At 54.5% G+C, this 17,009-nt stretch overlaps 2 protein-coding genes and 1 long non-coding RNA gene across 4 annotated transcripts; 1 reads left to right on the top strand and 2 right to left on the bottom strand.

Annotated features, from left to right (window-relative positions):
• Nucleotides 1-214: 214 nt before the first annotated feature.
• LRWD1 (leucine rich repeats and WD repeat domain containing 1) lies at nucleotides 215-12,619 on the top strand. The gene is made up of 15 exons (XM_031967985.1): nucleotides 215-315; nucleotides 1,303-1,537; nucleotides 2,482-2,598; nucleotides 6,784-6,927; nucleotides 7,513-7,692; nucleotides 8,485-8,652; nucleotides 8,732-8,852; nucleotides 8,966-9,075; nucleotides 9,255-9,462; nucleotides 9,590-9,662; nucleotides 9,745-9,885; nucleotides 10,204-10,295; nucleotides 10,603-10,758; nucleotides 10,938-11,050; nucleotides 11,341-12,619. Exons 1-15 carry the CDS (start codon nucleotides 236-238, stop codon nucleotides 11,479-11,481), a joined length of 2,079 nt encoding a protein of 692 aa, XP_031823845.1. The 5' UTR covers nucleotides 215-235; the 3' UTR covers nucleotides 11,482-12,619.
• LOC116423481 lies at nucleotides 2,969-7,517 on the bottom strand. Of its 2 annotated transcripts, none has more exons than XR_004234098.1 (2): nucleotides 7,277-7,517; nucleotides 2,969-4,512 (listed from the first exon to the last, which is right to left on the bottom strand). It is a non-coding gene; the product is annotated as an uncharacterized LOC116423481 (long non-coding RNA). The 2 variants fall into 2 exon arrangements; XR_004234097.1 differs by lacking the exon at nucleotides 7,277-7,517 and adding an exon at nucleotides 5,651-6,790.
• POLR2J (RNA polymerase II subunit J) lies at nucleotides 11,973-16,965 on the bottom strand. Its single transcript, XM_031968003.1, has 4 exons — nucleotides 16,493-16,965; nucleotides 15,792-15,881; nucleotides 12,777-12,951; nucleotides 11,973-12,143 (listed from the first exon to the last, which is right to left on the bottom strand). Exons 1-4 carry the CDS (start codon nucleotides 16,543-16,545, stop codon nucleotides 12,108-12,110), a joined length of 354 nt encoding a protein of 117 aa, XP_031823863.1. The 5' UTR covers nucleotides 16,546-16,965; the 3' UTR covers nucleotides 11,973-12,107.
• Nucleotides 16,966-17,009: the final 44 nt, after the last annotated feature.

Genomic DNA, 17,009 nt, shown 5'->3' with positions numbered 1-17,009 from the left:
GGAGAGGTAGTCCCGTGGGGTCAGGACACGTGGGATCCTGCACGGCCGGGCCCTCTTCCGGCCGACGCCGCGCGAACCTTTCCGGCGCGAACCACCAGACCGAGGCCGTTGTTCCGAGTCCCAGCGTCGCCCCCGCTCCGGGCGAGCTCGTGCGGCCGGCCCCAGGCAGCAACCGGCGTGGGCAAACGGGGCCTCGCGACGGGGGAGCGGCGTGTGCCCGCGCAGGCCGGCGGCCATGGGCAGGCTCAAAACCCCGCTGCTGCTGCAGAGAGGGCACCCCAAGTGCGACCGGCTCGGCAGGATCAAGAAGCTCGAGTAAGACTGGGCGGGAGCGCGCGCGCGCCTGGGTGTACACGCGTGTACACGAGCGTGCGGGGGTGGGGAGGGCGCGCGTGTGCGTGCGCATTAACGTGCGTTAGAGTGGAGTTTCTCTGCGCGCGTGCGTGCCCTCATGTGTCCGCCTAGTGCCTGGTGGTGCACGTGTGCGTGCGTCAGTGTGGCGCTTCCGTGTGCGCGTGCGTGGTGCGCGTAACCCGGAGCGAGCAGACGCCGCTCTCTCCAGCTGTTTCCGGACCCGCGCCTCCGAGCAGCCTGCGTGCGGGCCACGGCGCCCTGCTCCCCGCCCCCTCCGTGCCCTCCTTTACCCGCCCCGTGTTTCCTTCGGCTCGTGCCTCTCTCAGCTGTGTTGCCCCTGGCTCTGCCCCGTGTGACAGCCCCGGCCCTGCGCCTGCGCAGCCCAAGCCGCTGACCCCGGGGGCTGCTCTGGGCACACTCCCGCCCCCTGCTGTTGGCCCGGGAATTCACAGCAGCGGGCTGGAGGCACCTTTATTCTGGGTACCAGAGGGCTGAGCCCTCTGCCCGCCGCCCTCGGCGCGGGTGCTATTGCTGGTGCCGGGGTCCGCCTGCTGCTCCTCTCCCCAACTCCCGCCCTCGCGGGGACCTTGCTGCCCTCTCTTGTGCGGCTGGGCCACCTCTGGGAGCCCCCGCTTCCATCCCCGCCTGCCCTGCTGCCCGGTGCCGCTCAGCCGCCCCTTTGTCCTGGGAGCCGGAAGAGCCGTCTCTGCGCCTCGGGCTTTGAGCGCCCCCTGCTGAGGAGGGCCAGGGCACCCACCTCCCTGTCGTCCTGCGCCCCTCCCCTGCCCCACGTCCTCCCCAGCGGGCAGCCGGGACCCAAGGATGGGGCGAGGCATCCTAGCGAGGCGCTCTCTCCTCTCCTCTCCTCCGCGGGAGGCCGCCCGGTGCTACGGCAGAAAGCGCCCCAGGCCGGGGCAGTCCCGCGAGCCCCCCCTTTCCCTTCCACAGCTTGTCAAACCTCCAGCTTCGGACAAAGGACCTGGACCTCAAACTCCTCAACCGCATGAAGCAGCTGAAGGAGCTGGATCTGTCCGACAACCTGCTGGAGAGGGTGCCCGAGGGCCTGGACCTCCCCTGCCTGCAGGTCCTCAAGTGCTCCAACAACCAGCTGGAGGACGTGACGCCGCTGCAGCAGTTCTCGGCGCTGGAGGAGGTGGATTTCGAGGACAACTTATACCTGACGGTGAGCTGGAGGAGCAGGGCCCGCCGGAGCCCCTCTGTGAAAGGACTTGTCATTCACGTTAGAGAGAAGCCAGGGGATGGGGCAAAAAAGACTCCAGGAGGACCCGGATCCAGATCTCACCTCTGGCCCTTAATGGTCTGATTGGGCTCATTTTACAAATTGGCCTCCATCCAGTGTGTGGGGTTGGAGGCTGGTTTGTATGTTACTTGCTTGTACGTAGGTGAGCGTTGCGTCCCCTATGACACTTAAAACCATCTTTTGCCTTTCTTTCCACCCCTAGCCCTTAGTGTGACACCTGACACATAGTAGGTGCCTTGAGATCCTTTTAGCTCTGGGTTGATGATCCTGGGTTACTCAGCCCTGTGCTGGTGCTCTGAGGCACCCACAGAACTGTGAGCCACACAAAGAACCAAACAGCCCCTGCCCTCAAGGAGCTTACGGTTTATAGAAGGGACACTATGAATAAAGGAATATTCAGGATAAATAAAAAATACAGAAATTGGGAAGGCAGGCGCTGGGGGTAGGGATGGGGGTCAGGAAAGGAAGACATTCCAGAAATGGGGAAAGCTGAGCTTTCAGAACCCCATAGTCTCGGCCAGAAGCTGGGCCTGGCAGAAGAGGTGGCCCTCTGCGCCAAGCCCTGAAGGAGAGCCCCCAAGAGAGAAGACCCTCATTGCTACCGTAGCAAAGCGGCATGGTCTGGTAGAAAGGAGAACCCACCAGTAGAGACCTCAGGAGACCTGGCTCGAGCACTGACTGGCTGCAGAGCCCGAGGGGAGTTCTTTAAGACAGCCAGGCCCCAGTTTGTTCCAGTGTGAATTGGATGGAGGCTCAGGAGGGGGGAGAATTGGGCCCCATGCCCTCTGCTACTGGGACTCGGTACCTTGAGGTTTGCATTGGTGCAGAGACTGCTTGGTCCTGAGCTTGTCCATATTCACCCCCAGGTCAATGACAATTACAAGATCTCCTCCCTGCTCCCCAACATCCGAAAAATCAATGGGAAGGAAACAGCCTCACTGATGAATCATGTGAAGATTCTGAATCGGGAACTGACCAGTCGAGTAAGGATGGCAAGAGGTGGGGGTGGGGAGCCTTGCTGGTCCTTCATCGGATTCCTTACTCAAGTGGGAGTCCACAAGTCCCCTCCCCTCACCCACATGATTTCTGACAGACACTGAAAGCCTCGCTAATGCTGCCCTCGCAGGTCAGACACTGGCCCTCAATACCTGAATTAATCTCGATAATCTGTTTAGATTTATCATTCAGGAGTTTGTCTGAATCAGGGTTCTTCATCTGGGATCCATGGAACCCTTAGGGGTCTTTGGATGGATAGAGTTTCAAGGGTCATTGGTTATAGATGGGAAACAAAATTATGTCCTTGTTTCCACTCATCTTTAGCTGAAATGTAGCTTTTTTTTATTTTAAAGCATCATTCTGAGGTGGGGGTTGGGAATCTACCCTGACAGCTCACATCAATCCTTAGTGACTGGAGAATGAGGTGCTCTGAGGGGGCGCAGATCCTAATAGATTCAATCTATTGTAATTGCTTTGAATACAAATCCTCACCATCTCCCCACCAGCAATGTTCTGTAGCCTTCTCAATCCCAGGGCGTCTCACATGGGTTTGTTTTTCTCACTCCTGCTTCCTTCTCTCTTTTGAGGGTATGGCCGTATTTCTAGTCCAGGTGTGAAACCCTGGAATCCTTAACTCTCTCTCATTTTCTCTCCAAACTGGTCTGCTTGTTCTATGTGGACGCCATTCCATCTCCTACTTGACCATGTCTTTGTACAGAGTGCTTCCTCTTTGCTCACAAGGTTCTCCCTCCTCACATTTGTCTATTAAGTCAACCCCGACTTGAAAAATCCACAATTCAGCTTACCCATAATTCAGCTTACCCATCACTTGATCTTCCTGTCTTGGCTTGAAAGCTTCTAAGAAGGAAGACCCCGGTAGTTCCCAAGATCCCCCATTACAGTTTTGACTGGCTAAACTGGCGAGGCGAGCTTTCCCTTCTTTTGAGCCTAGACTTGCTTCTGTGCCACCTTCTCCTGTCTACACTTGGCAGACATAAGTCTGTTTCTTCGCTTAGGTCCCCTTGGAGGTGACTTCTCCAGGCTTTCTTTAATGTGCCCTCATCCAGGGTTAGATCTGTTGGCTCTCATCTGGGAGGACACTCGCGCCCTTTCCAGCTTCTCAGTGCCCGGACTTTACTTCAATGTGGTCTGGCCCGGCCAGAAGGAAAGGAACCAGACACCTTTGTACATCTGTAGTTCTACCTCCCATTATGTTGATGGAAGTTGTGTTAGCTTTTTGAGGCTGCCTTTTAATCACACTGGACTCAACCCACTAAGCCAGCCAGCCCTTTCCCAAGCAGGATGCCTGTCGAACCAGGCCTTGCCCAAATGTAAGATTTTACATCGACTCCCTAGATTCATCCGAACATTCTGGCCTTCCAGGCTCTTTGGGGATGCCAACTTTATCATCCATTGTGTCGGCCATCCCTTCTAATTTTGTGTCGTCTTAAAATTGGAGCATGATTTTGCCTAGGCCTTTATCCACGACAAAATGGTAGCATCTGATAAACCACATTTATAGTATCCTTCTAGTCTACCTGTTCAGTTATCCTGTTAGAAAAAAAATTAAAATAGAGATGGGCCAACCTGCCTTATTTTGGGGGGAGCCAAGCCGAGTTCTTGGCGACTGCCGTCACCACTTCCATTTCTGCTCACCGGCTTTCTCTTCGATGATAGCGTCAAGTGTCCCTGAAATGTGCTTTGCAGATTCCATTCTCTTTCCTTTCCTGAAGATGAGGATGTTTATTCACCATTTCCCTGCTCTGTGAGTATATGTCACTGACAGGAAAGCTTTTGCTTTAGAAATCTTGATGCACTGTTTCCATCTCTTCTCCATTTACTGGCCTTTCCTCCTCTTGCTTTGGGCAGCTGCACTGAATTGGGTCTTTTCCTTCCCATACCTGTTGCATGAGATGATGTTGCATAAAGGGAAATTTTACAAATAAGTTACTGTTCTAGACTAGTGATGTCAAAGTGAAACAGAAGTAGATGCTCGAGTATGACTTAGAAAATGACATTTATATTATCTTTTTACTTTTGTTTATTAAATGTTTCTCAATGAGACTTGCCTCTGATTCTAACTGGAGGGCAGCAAGCTGGACCTGTCTCTTCTAGACTATTGTTGCCCTTCGCTGACATATTTTTCTTGGCAAGGAAACAAAGGGTCTCTTGGCTTTTTTTACTTCCTTGTTGTGTAATGACTTGATTTAGAGGGTTTAAACTTCCGTAGGAAGTGGTGATACTTAATCCCAGTATCTGGTCCTTTACCCAATCCCATTTTTCATTGTCAATAAATTGTTAAAATAGGTCGGGTTTTGCCAGCCATATTTTCTTACTTAAAAAATTTCTTTGAAAAATAAATCTCTACCTGAGCTTCTATAGGGCAGCTGGTGGTGCAGTAGGTAGAGCACCAGCCCTAAAGTCAGGAGGACCCAACTTCATATATGACCTGAGACATTTAACACTTCCTTGCTGTGTGACCCTGGGCAAGTCACTTAGCCCCAATTGCTTCAGAGGGAAAAAGACCAAAACCTTTTTTTGGGGGGAAAAGGGTAAGACAGTTGGGGTTAAGTAACTTGCCCAGGGTCACACAACAAGGAAGTGTTAAGCGTTTGAGGCTGGATTTGGACTCGGATCCTTCCGATTCCAGGGTTGGTGCTCTATCCACTGTACCACCTTGCTCCCCCTCCTCTCACTTTTCTTCATCTAATTTGGTACTGATTGTTATCTTTGTGTTAATAAGTTAATCGCCAAATTGTACTCAAACACTGATTTGGGGTCACCGCTGTCATGGGCAACGGTTGTCCAGACTATCAGGTTCTAGCCGTTTATCCCCTGCTCAGAATTATCCCACTGGTGCCTCCGGCTTCCTCTGGAAAGGTCACCCTGCTTCTTTGCTTTGGAGAGAGCCTCCGGCCTTGTTTCTTCCTCCTAACCCAGGTTCCCAGGACCTCCTTTTGCCATCTTCCCCCATAACTACTTCTATGTTGAAGTTACTAATGAGTAGAGTCCATATTGATTGTTTGAGCTGCACCTGACCTGGTTCTGAATTCGGAGGGGCCTGACCCTCCGCCACAGCCCTCGAGGCTTAAACTGCTGGTGTTTGTGTGGCCGGTTGTCCTTCCCGAGAAGTGCCAGGTGAGACGACCGAGTGTCTCATGAAGGGTTTCTTGTTGCTTTTAAGCCCGTGATAAATTGAACTCTTCTGGTTCTTTTATTGTGAGCCGTCCGTTCTTCCATTTAATTTGAAGTAGCAATCTTGGACGTAGAACCATTTCCTCTCTCCCTTTTGGGCGAGGTTCTCACATACTTGGAGCACAGTTAAGATTATTTATAGCCCACCTAAAACTGGTGTCATTCCTTGTGCCCTTGGCCCCTTTCCCACCTCTCGGCATTGGTCTTTACCACGAGGCAGTCAGCACACCGGGGAGGAGTCTCTGTTCTTCAGACTCTACCTCTAGAGCTGGAAGGATCTCAGGGGATCAGAGGAGCCCAGACTGAGAGCTAGAAGGGACCTTGAGCCCCCTTTTCCTCCCGCTTTCTCATGGTAGAGAGATGAGCCTCGGCAGAGAACAAGTTACCCAGGGAGGGTAGCACCTCTGTGGGGACCAGGTGGGCCTGGGTACTTGAACCTCAGCGCATTCAGGGTCCTCTCCGTGCACCCAGAAGCCTTGGGGAGGGGGGGACTTTCTGGAAGGAGAGCACCAACAGCAGGCAGGCTCATGCCCACCCTGAGGACGGAGCATGGCCTTGGGTCTCCTGGCAGAGGCTGGTGTGGATCTGTGCCCAGAGTTGGGGTCCCTGGGGCAGCCTGATAGACTGACAGGGTGGGAACAGGGCAGGAGGGGGCAGGCAATGAGACCACAAAGGCCGCCCCAGCTCAGTTGTCTTTCCTACAAACTACTTGGTGCTGCCCGCCAGCTCCCCGCTTTGGTGCTCCTAATATCTGTAGCTCCCTGTGGCCACAGAAGCCAGGTAATGAGTGCTGGGAAGGTTCATTTGGGCTGCAGCTCGGAGATTTGCTCAGCTCCTCCAGGCCTTGACCCTCCTTGTCCACCAAACCATGAATGAGAGGGAGAATAGGGTGTGGTGGGGGAGGGGATCACGCTGAGGGCCAGATGGAGGGAGGGAGAAAGCCACGGACCCCTCCTTGTCCCCCTGCCCTGGCCTAGGTCACTGCTTACTGGGAGAAGAACTACCAGGTCCAGGTGGAGTCCCGGGCCCAGACCCAGGAGCTCCACAAGGAGTTTGTGAAGTCGGCCGTCAGAGAAGTGCGCTATGGGCCCGAGTCCCTGAGCGATTTCACCCAGTGGAAGGTAAGCGCCGGGGCCCTGGGCGGCCCCAAGAAATGCCCAAGCCCAGAGAAGCCCGTCTGGCTGTTGGGGAGGGCTTCTGTCTAACATTGGAAAGCCTGCATTTCCCTGCAGAGCATGAGCCCTGGCTCCAGGGGACACACTACCGTTTCCCATTTACTTTTATTCATGCTTTTGAAAAAATCTGTAGCCAACACGCCAAGCGGTGTGCTGCACATCCCCCCCACACCTGTGGCTGTTCATTATTCAACAGCCCTGTCTGCCTCATCCCCAATGTCCTTAGAGGCAGGTGCTTTTATTACCCCCATTTTAGAGATGAGGGACCTGAGGCCTGCCCATCATCACATAGTACCTGAGTCTGGGTCTGAATTTGAGGCCTCCGGGTCCTGGCCTGCTGCTGAGCCCTCAGCTGCCTCCTGGGGTCGCTGCTGCTGCCGCCAGAAGATCCTGTGCCCTCCTCAGACCCAGCACAGAGCGGTGGGGGGAGGAAGGGGGGTTTCTTGTCTGCCCCTCCCCATTTCTGTAACCCCAGCCCCTGCAAGCCCTCAGTCAATGCTTGTTAACTCGAAAGACTCTGTCCCACCCCAGGTGAAGATGATCGCCCAGCAGCTGGTAGCCTCGAAGACCACTGGAAAGCAAATCCCCGTGGAGGAGGTGGTGGAGAAGGACACGAACTCGAGCCCAGAGACTCCAGAGACGACCCCTGTGGAGACCCCGAGGACCCCGAGGACCCCAGCCCCAGTGGGAGCATCCAGCCAAGAATATGTGGTAGGGCCTCCTTGGGAAGCCTTGGCAGTGGGCTTGTGGGACAAAGGACATGGTGCCGTGGAGCCCTGGGCCAGGCTCCAGAAGGCGACTCGGTGCCCATGTGAGTCTGGGCCTCCCTCTGCCTCTGCTTGGCCTGGCTCCCCGACCCGGGGTCGGCCCCATGGCTGCTCCAGGATCTTCAGGCACTTGAAGCCCGCTCCCTGATGGGCACCGGATGTGCCCCTCAGGTCCGGGCATTTCTGGAAGTCTGGCCTAGGGTTCAGAGCTGAGGGAGGGCCCCCAGTGCCACGCCCAGCAGGACTTGCCCTCAGAGCCTGGCACTGCTGGGCAGGTAGAGCAAGCACCACTCCCTGCCACCTCCCTAGGAGTTGAAACTGGGGATTCTGAGTTCAAATTCTCCATCAATAAATAGGCCCAGACAGTGGGGTAAGAGCTGGGGATAGAAAAAGCAAGATAGTCCCTGGAGCTCTAGGAGGGAGGAGATGCCAGGCAGACATCTGCTCTAAAGAGCTCCGGATGGGAGCCATAGAAGGAATGATCAGAGGGAAAAGGGAGCCCTACAGTGAGAAGGGAGAGCCTTCTGGGCAGGAGGGGGGGGGAAAGAGGCAGAGTTTGCTTGTCCCTAGGGGTTCCCCTCAGCCCCTCGCTGCGCTGTCCCTTCCCCTATCATCTGTAGTCCCCGAGGACCTCCTCCCCTCATGGCGGGGCTTCTCAGAGCCCCATTTCTAGCTGATGTACCCCACCCCCACCCCTACTTCCATCCCTGCTCCAATTCCAATTCCCTTACCACAGCTCAAGCTCTCAGCCTTTAAGTGGAAGAAGAGGCTCCCATCGGACTCCCCACCCTGCAAGAGGGCCCGCTCCTCCCCACCCCCCCCAGACTCCCAGGCCAGCAGCCTGGGCGGTGGCCAGTCTGCCCCGGCGGAGGGCACCCAAGGCCAGATGGGCTCAGAGGGTCAGGTAAGGCCCTGGAGAGGGAAGTGGGGGGGGGGTCCCCTCTGGTCCCCCGTGTCTCAACCCTCTGGCGGCCTGTCCACAGGAGCCGATGGAGCTGCAGCCCATGCACTTCCTGCAGTGCCACAGCAAAGGCAACAGTCCAGACGACTTCAGCACCCAGTTGTGGGCCTGCGCTTTCGAGCCCACCTGGAACGAGGGCACAGGTGAGCTCCCTGCCCGCCAGGGTCCCTGTGCCAGACCCACACTCTGGGGTAAGGGAGAGGTCAGACCTGCCGCCCCCTATCTCCCACTGGTCACCCCCCCTTCCCTCCTCCAGGACTGCCCAGAGGCGCATCCCAGACGGTGGCCACTTGTGGGGGGGAGGCTGTGTGTGTGATTGACTGCCAGACCGGTCTTGTGCTCCACAGGTACAAGGTGCCTGGAGAGGTGAGTGGGGCTCCAGACCCCAGCAGGCCATTCTGGAGAATGGGGAGAGCAGATGGGATGGGGGGCACTGGGCAACATTTTCTTGACTAACAGGATCACATCCAGTTGTGGAGCTCTTTCCAGCCTTCAGGGGGCCTGTCTGGGGCCCCCTCCCCTGAACGTGTCCGTGTCCTCCCCAGGAGTTCTTCACTGTGGCCTGGACCTTCCTGACCCTTGTGACCCAGGACGGACGGAAGAAGCGCAGTAGTGTGTTGGCAGCCGCGGGCCGGCGCGGCATCGTGAGCCTCATCCACGTGCGCGCAGGCTTCTGCTACGGAGACATCCGAGCCCACCGGAAACCCATCGCCATGGCCTGCTTCAGTCCCTCCCAGGAGACCCACCTTTTCAGTAAGAGGTCCCGCCCCTACCCAGCTTCCCAGGGTCCTGTCCAGTCAGGCGGCGCTATCCGTACCAACAATTCCGAGGGCGGGGGGGGGGGGGGCCACAGCCTTCAGCCTTCCCCTCCTCTCCCCAGCCGCCTCGTACAACAAGCGCATCATCCTCTGGGACATCGGCCTCCCCGACTACAACTACCACTTCACACCCAGGTGAGCCTTCTCCCCAGAGCCCAGGTTGGGGGTAGGAGGGGAAAGCCCCTGTGGGGGGCTCACCCTTTCCCTCCTCCCTCAGGCAACTCCTGGTGTTGGACGCCAGTGCTACCCCCTTGCGTCTCTGCCCGGTGGCCTCCTGCCCTGACCACTACCTGCTCGCCGGTTGTGAGGACGGCTGCTTCGCCTGGGACATACGGCTAAACGAGTCCCAGAAGAAGAGGTGAGTTGCGGGGTCTGGGCACAGGGTGATGAGAGAAGGTGTCAGAGGTGACAGGTGTGGCTGGGAAGCCAGGGGGCTTTTTCTCACCTCAAGCAAGTGATGTCCGTGTGGGGGAGGCTGCCCGAAATAGGGTCCAGCCTTCCCACCTGGGGGTGTCTGTAGCACCCAGATTGCTTCTCCTCGGCTGGGACCACCATGGTGGCAGTGCTTGGGGTGGGCTTGTTTGGCAAAACTTGGAATGAGGAGACAGCGTCTCCTACTAAGAAGGTTTGCAAGTCCCCTCGGATGGCTGACGTCCCACGGCTTAATCTTCTGCAGAGAATGCGAGATGGAGTTCCTGTTCCCCCAAAGTCCAGGGCAAGCGCTAAAGAGAGTGGACGGGCTGGGGTTTGTGAGCGAGGATGTCGTGGGTGAGCCAAGATGCCGGGCTGGTGGGGCCTAGGCCCACCGAGGGGAACAGCCACTGGCTGAGGCCTTGGGAACTCCCCCAGAACCCATATGGAAGTCCCAGGGGAGCCCCAAGGGGGGGGGGGGTAAAGTGCCCTTCATCAGAAAGGTGATCCCCTGTATGGAGATCTGGTTTGTATGGGGGGCCACTTAGCAGGGTCACTACCCCCATGTGGATGTTCATGGGCCTTAGACCTGAAGCAGCAGCCCCGCCAAAGGCGGGCCATATAACCCCCTTTTCAGTGGTTCAGCTTTCTTGTTCTTGTGCAGCGTCCAAGGGCTGTACCCCAGGCTCCATCTGCTTGTGGAGCTGGAGCCAGTCCCTGGCAGGAAGAGGAGACAAGCGGCAAGTGACTGCCATCATCCTGGCTGAGCTGCAGTGGTCCAGCACAGAGCTGTCCTACCTGACCCTCAGCACCTGCCCAGGTGAAGCTCCCTCCAGAAAGCTGTGATTGAGGGGTGGGGGCGACTGGCTAGAGAAGGAGCTCCCAGCGTGGGAAGCAGCTGTGTCAGCAGGACTTGGAGGAGCCCAGACTGACATAAATGGGACCCCAGGAGGGAGCAGGCCCTGACCTCAGCACCCTCCACGCTTTGACTGATTGCAGAGAAAGCGTTTGTCTTCTGTGGGGATGAAGAAGGCAGTGTGTGGATGTACAACGTCAGGCGCTACCTCCAGCAGCAGCAGCAGCCCTTGCAGGCCAAAGTGGCCCCCACAAAGGTAGGCAGCCGGGAGTTCTCTGGGGTGTTAATCTTAGCTCTGACTTCATTTTTCCTCCCAGAATCTGGGTCTGAGCTGATCTCTAAGAACCTGAAGGTGGGATTCACAGCCAGAGGGTTTAAAACCCCTACTTTGTCCTTGGCTTGGGCAGGAGTGGGTGCCACTCCCTTCTGCTCCCCGCTGAAATGCCGTAAGGATCTGGAAAGCCCCAAGTCAGGCTGTTATTGTTGCCATGAAGGGGACATTTGTGTCCAATGAGCTGTACCCCTAAAATCTCTTCTTCTGGGCAGATTCTCAGCTGGCCGGATCTCTCAGCCCGGGGCAAAAAGATGAACAAAACTTTAATCAACACAGCAGCCGTAGACCCTACCTTCACCTACCTTGTGGCTCTGACAGATACCAACATCATCACCATCTGGAAGAAACTCTAGCAGGCAGGGCCGGGACTGTGCTTTTTCCCAGTGGGGACTGTGAGGTTTTCCTAAGTGTGCGTTTTTTTAAGTGGATAGTTTTCAACTAAACTCAAATTAAAAGAAAGTGAGCTGTGTTTTTATGTCCTGTACCTAGGCCTGAGACCCAGGTGATCATTTTCCTGGCTTAGTGGCCAAGGATGAGATTGGCTTTTCTTAAAGCAAGATGGAACTTGGAATTCTGACCGGCAGCCAGTCAATTCGAACTCTCATTTCCTGGTTTTGAAGTGCCTACATAGTTGCTAGGCACATCATCTACGGCAACCTTCTTCCTCCTACTTGGACAACAAATCCGTTAGCGATTACTCTTTCATCAGGATTAAACTGTCTAATAAGTCCCATCTCCTACTAATCTCCAGCCCACACTGGCCAGACTATCCCTTGTGATTTTATGGCAAGCAGAATTTTGAAGATGGCTAAAAATCGCTACTTTGAGATATTTAGAGAGTGACTCGAGAGGTAAGAAATACATTTTATGAGGAAATTACAGGAGTTGTACGCCGAAGAGAAAAGCAATAAGAAAGTTTCCCCCATTTAACTTTTCATACCAGTTGGAAGTCAAAACTGCAGGGGAAGGACAGCAAGAACTATTCGATTCCTTCTTGTTTGTCTTTGATAGCAACCTAGAATGGGAAAAAACAAATTAGCCAATGATTAGGACTAAGATTCCCGAACAAGTTGTAGGATCTCAAGGTAAGTTATGGGCATACTAGAAGTAGGAAGAGTTCAAATGTTCTTTTCCATCCTAGGAAGGAAAGCATTAATAAAACACCCATATACATTTAGGCAAGTCTTTTAACAGTGTCCACTTAGTCAAGCAATTTTGGAGTTGACTGTTGGCCTTCCAAAGTCCTCCCTAGCAGAGTCATGATGCGACAGAGTGGACGGAATCAGGAGGAGCTGAGAGCAGTTTAATCGAGTTGTGTCTACAATGGGAATGACCTTTAGAGAGTGAACTGAGTTGTTCCCATATTCCAGCCTTGAGCACTTCCAAGTGTCACCCGGACCTTCTGTTTATATGAAAGGTCACTATTTAAGACAATACAAAACCCACCATCATGAAACTGGGGCTGGAAGCATTCTAATTTAAAGATGACACTCAGAAAGGAAATCAAAAGTGTGACTCTAGCAGCCAGAAGGGGGAGGTATTTTATAGGGAAGTTGTAAACAGTGAAAAAAACTCTTGAGATTCTCTGCTCAAGATGAGCCCTTCCCTGTGGCCCCTACCCCCCCCTCCCTCTCTGGTGGCTCCTTACCCGGAATCGTTCCTCCAACAAGGAGAGTTCGCTGATCAGGTCTGTGATGGCATTAGTGAACGCTTCCTGGGGGCTGTAGTCTGGAGTGGTCTGTACCCGAATGATGATCTTGTGTTCCAGGGGGTGGGGGACTTTGTAACCTGCAAACAGCACCTGAGGGTCTTTCAGTAACTGTCTGAAATGCAGAAAAAGGAAGTTGAGGCTGAAAGGTAAGCCAGAGAAGTGAAAAATGACAGCAGCTAGCCCCTTGTCACTGAGCACTCCCCTCTGCTGCACATGGACCCTTCTACCACATAATGGGATGGTGCCACCGAAATGACTTGGGATGAAGGAAAATAATGAATCTTTTCATACAATAAAGCTTCAACTTTTACACCTTTTCAACGTGTTCAGTCTGTAATGTTTGTTGCCATAATTCCTTGTTTTACATCACTTGGCACTGAACATAAGGTTTTGTGACATTCATTAAATTACTGTGAAAACACTCATCATGCCGGCTTTTAAAGGTACCAGGAGGCATCTGACTTGGTCAAGTCTAACCATGGTCACAGCCATAGGTATCCAATGGGGTTTCAGCCCTGACTGAGTCGGCCACTGAAGCATCCTGGGTAAGTTCCTTGTCCTTTTGTTTTATATGCCATCAAGCTGCCAAGCCTGTACAGCATCCTCCAAACTGTCCACCATCCCTTCAGTGGGGACTTCCAAGTCTATCGTAAGGTTAAAAACCCCCAGAACATTTGGGGAAGGCGATGCCCAAATCTCACAGGCTCGCCTGAACTACTTTCTGGCAGCATTTTTGGTAGAATCCTGAATGACAAAGTGAGTTTTGTCAGTAAAAACTATCTTTTCTCAATCTTCAGGATACTGAAGCAGTTTACTGCTGGGATTTTACTGGTATATCAGACTCCCAGACAAGCATATTCCCTTTACCAAATAGTAAAAGGTTAATGAATGCAAAAAACTAATTCAAAATACAAAATACCTCCAAGAAGCCCTGGCCTAGTATATGGGGAAGGGAACCAGAATCACAGTCAGGATGTTTTAAAGGTAACACTTGAACCCAGGTCTCCTGGTGCCGAGGCCAGCTCCGTCCACTACATTTCACTGCCACCTCGGGATTTAGCTCATGGAGGAAAAAAGTGAATTCACTGACAAAGTAGAGGAAGGCAACCTGGATTAGAACACAGGACCCAAGAAGCACTCTTATGTGCAGTATTTCCAGTCTGCTCACAGCCAAAGTGGCCAGGTCCCCAAACACATCCTGCCCCTTCCCTCCCCTTCTTTGCCACATGAATTCCTCCTCCCCTCACTCTGTGACGTTGTGACTCAGACCCGACAGGACTGGTGTTTGGTTTTCTAACGAGCTGTGTTCTACTGCATCCTGGGAAGCTGGGCAGCGAAGGCTCTGTGGCTAACCCCTCTAACTCTCCTGCTCTCCAAGACACAAGCCCCTGACAAAGATTTCTTGACTTTGAACTTCTGAATATGGCCAAAGTGGTAACATACTTGGTTGGGGGCAACATGAGTCAGTGTAGAATTTAAATGAGTTATAGCAATAAAATGACAGCACTGTTTGTATAGCGTGAGATGCTGTGGAGAAAATAAAGGCATCTACCATTCCTCGTTCAGAGAGATCATTTCTTGGAAAGATCTCCTAGAAGAGATAGATCAAAGTGGGCAGAGAAGATGATCCAGGAAGCAAACAAGGTGAGCAGAGGCAGGAGAAAATTAGCCTGACTGTTGCAAAAGGTTCTCATATGATGGATGAACCAGAATCAAAGAAACAAAAGAAAGATCTGTTGGCTAAATCAACTGAGATGTAAACACAAAGGGACCACTACTCTGCTAAAGAAAACAGGAGCCATGATGAAAACAAAGGGGAAGACTCAAATGGACTGATGCAAAGGGAAGTTAGAGGAACCAGAATATGCAATGACTACAGCACTGTACAGGGAAAGAACAGTGAGAGAAACCTAGGGCTGTACGCTAAAAGTCAAGCGGGGCCCCAAAGGAAGGACCCACCCATTCTGCAGCCCAGGGAGAAGCCGGTGCATGAACAGTTAACACTTTGATGTATTGAGTTAGACTGAAGTTTTGTTCAGTGGGAAACAGGATGCAGAAAGACAAAGCAATCAATAAAATAATTATTCTAAATGGAGTCTAGGGTTCAGATCTGGTCGCATGGTAGACAGAGCATGGCTCGGAACTGAGAAGCTGGGCAAGTCACTTCTCCCTGTCTGCCTCAGTTTCCTCATTTGTAAAATGAACTGGAGAAGGAAATAGCCAACTGCTCTAATGCCAAGCGGGGTCATCAAGAGTTGGAAACAACTGAAAAACTGAGCAACAAAAACGATCGGACACTGGAGGGCCTCAAATGCCAAAAGAGAGGAATTTAATTCCGTAGGAACTGCAAGGTGTTTGAGCAGGGAAATGGAATAAGCAACTTTGGGGAAGATGAATCTGGCAACAGCATGTTGGATACACAATGGGAAAGAGGGTAAGTCAAGAGGCCAGTTCCTTGGGATAGTCTGGGCACCAAAGATCTCCTGACTCACATAGGCCTCCGAAAGTTCCTCCTTGTTACTAAGCAATCAGAGGCTGGCTGTTCATGAGCAATGAAAAGGGTAAAAAGCCCTTTCCTGCTGGCCCCCTGGTCTAAATGCAGAGGATCAAGGGTGCGGAGGTTCTGCTTCTGAAAGACGCCGGCGGGCATCACCGGTACCAGATGAGTGATGGGCCTGCCCCACACCCCTGAGGAAATTAAGCAGAGGACACCACACTCGGGGGCTCCCCAGTCTTCTCTGCTTCTGAGAGCTGTTGGGAGGGGTTTGATGGTCACTGAGTGACCAACATCAACGTGGGGACCATGACGGGGGGGGGGGGGGGGGGGGGGGGCTCTCAGAGCACCGCCCGGTATCCGGAGCGGGGCAGGGAGGGAGGGAGGGAGGAGCGCTCCTAATAAGGAGAGAGAGGAGGCGGGAACCAGAGCCCTCGTCAGCAGCGCTCGGCACTTACGACTTGATGATGTTCCCCAGCGTGTGGTCCTCCTTGTTGATGGTGAACAAACAGGCATTGGGGACTTTGGTGTCCTTGTTAATGGTGATCCTGGGGGTGGGGAGAGGAAGAGGAGCCCGTGAGTGACCAGTGACCTGAGCGCCCCCGAAGCCTGGACAGAGCTTCCCTTCCATGACACCCGGGGAGGTCACGAGGGCAAATACTCTCCCCGACCGGGAGGGGCCTGAGCCCCCGGGCTGGGCAGGGGTCTGTGACCCATGGGAAAGTGGAGGCTCCCGGCCGGGATTCTCATCGGGGCTCGCTCAGCTGCGGGGAATTAAGACCCGAAGTCGGGAAACCCGGGCTCAAATCCGGCTTGGGACACTTAGGGCACGGTGACGCAATCACCACCTGCCTCAGTTTCCTCGTCTGTAAAACGGGGGCTAGTGCGCCGGCTCGCCAGGCGCACATGACCTAAGGGCCACCACGACCGCCCCGCACCAGCCAGCTCGCCTTGCATTTACCCATCGGTCCCTTCGGCTGTCACGGGCCTCAGCGAACGCAAGGGGAAACTGAGGCCCGGGGGCGCGCGGAGGGGGGCGGAGGCTCCCCGGGGGCGCGCGGAGGGGGGCGGAGGCTCCCCGGGTGCATTTCCCCCCGTTTTACGGAGAAGGCCGGGGCCTCTCCTGCTCGCGGCCCTCCCGCCCCGCGGCCGCGCTCACTTCTTCTCTCCCTCAAAGAGGAGGAAGGACTCGAAGGCCGGAGGCGCGTTCATTCTCTGCCACCGCCGCCGCCGCCGCCGCCGCCGCTATCGGTGTTCCCCGGCCCGGCACAACTTCCGCTTCCGGGGCACGCCGAGATGCCAAAGCAGTTTGCGCGTGCGCGTCCACGGCGGAACAGGAAGTAACACTCCGCCGCGCTAAGGAGCAGAAAGGGAAGGAAGCCGGGGGGAGGGGAGGGGAGAGGAGGAAGATCGGCGCATGCGCGTCTGGGCCGGGTCTAGGAACGAAGGACGTGTTCCTTTCGCCCCGCGAGGGGGCGACGCGGCTCCAGCGCTGCAGCCCGTGGCTCTCGGGCTCACACCCGTTCTCGGACCGCGCTGGAGACGAGACGGGGGCGGAGGAGCCGGGTTCTAATCCCGCCTTTTCCGCTCCCCTCCGGTGTCCTCCTGGGCCGATCTCTCTGCGCCTGTTTCCTCGTCAGTTAAATGAGGGGACGACCATCGACGGCCTCCTCGAA

The sequence above is a fragment of the Sarcophilus harrisii genome, chromosome 4 (assembly GCF_902635505.1).
Source record: "Sarcophilus harrisii chromosome 4, mSarHar1.11, whole genome shotgun sequence".
In the NCBI taxonomy this organism is placed as follows: domain Eukaryota; kingdom Metazoa; phylum Chordata; class Mammalia; order Dasyuromorphia; family Dasyuridae; genus Sarcophilus; species Sarcophilus harrisii.
Note: the sequence above shows the minus strand (reverse complement) of the source record. Positions and strands in the feature narration are given on the sequence as shown.

Excerpts from the sequence above, each read along its gene's own strand:
- LRWD1 (XM_031967985.1), top strand. The coding sequence starts at position 236 with ATGGGCAGGCTCAAAACCCCGCTGCTGCTGCAGAGAGGGCACCCCAAG. Across the intron at positions 8,653-8,731 it reads AGATGGGCTCAGAGGGTCAG|GAGCCGATGGAGCTGCAGCC; the intron begins GTAAGGCCCTGG and ends GCCTGTCCACAG. Across the intron at positions 9,886-10,203 it reads AACGAGTCCCAGAAGAAGAG|AGAATGCGAGATGGAGTTCC; the intron begins GTGAGTTGCGGG and ends AATCTTCTGCAG.
- POLR2J (XM_031968003.1), bottom strand. The coding sequence starts at position 16,545 with ATGAACGCGCCTCCGGCCTTCGAGTCCTTCCTCCTCTTTGAGGGAGAG. Across the intron at positions 15,882-16,492 it reads CTCTTTGAGGGAGAGAAGAA|GATCACCATTAACAAGGACA; the intron begins GTGAGCGCGGCC and ends CCCCACCCCCAG. Across the intron at positions 12,952-15,791 it reads CTGGGGAACATCATCAAGTC|ACAGTTACTGAAAGACCCTC; the intron begins GTAAGTGCCGAG and ends TCTGCATTTCAG.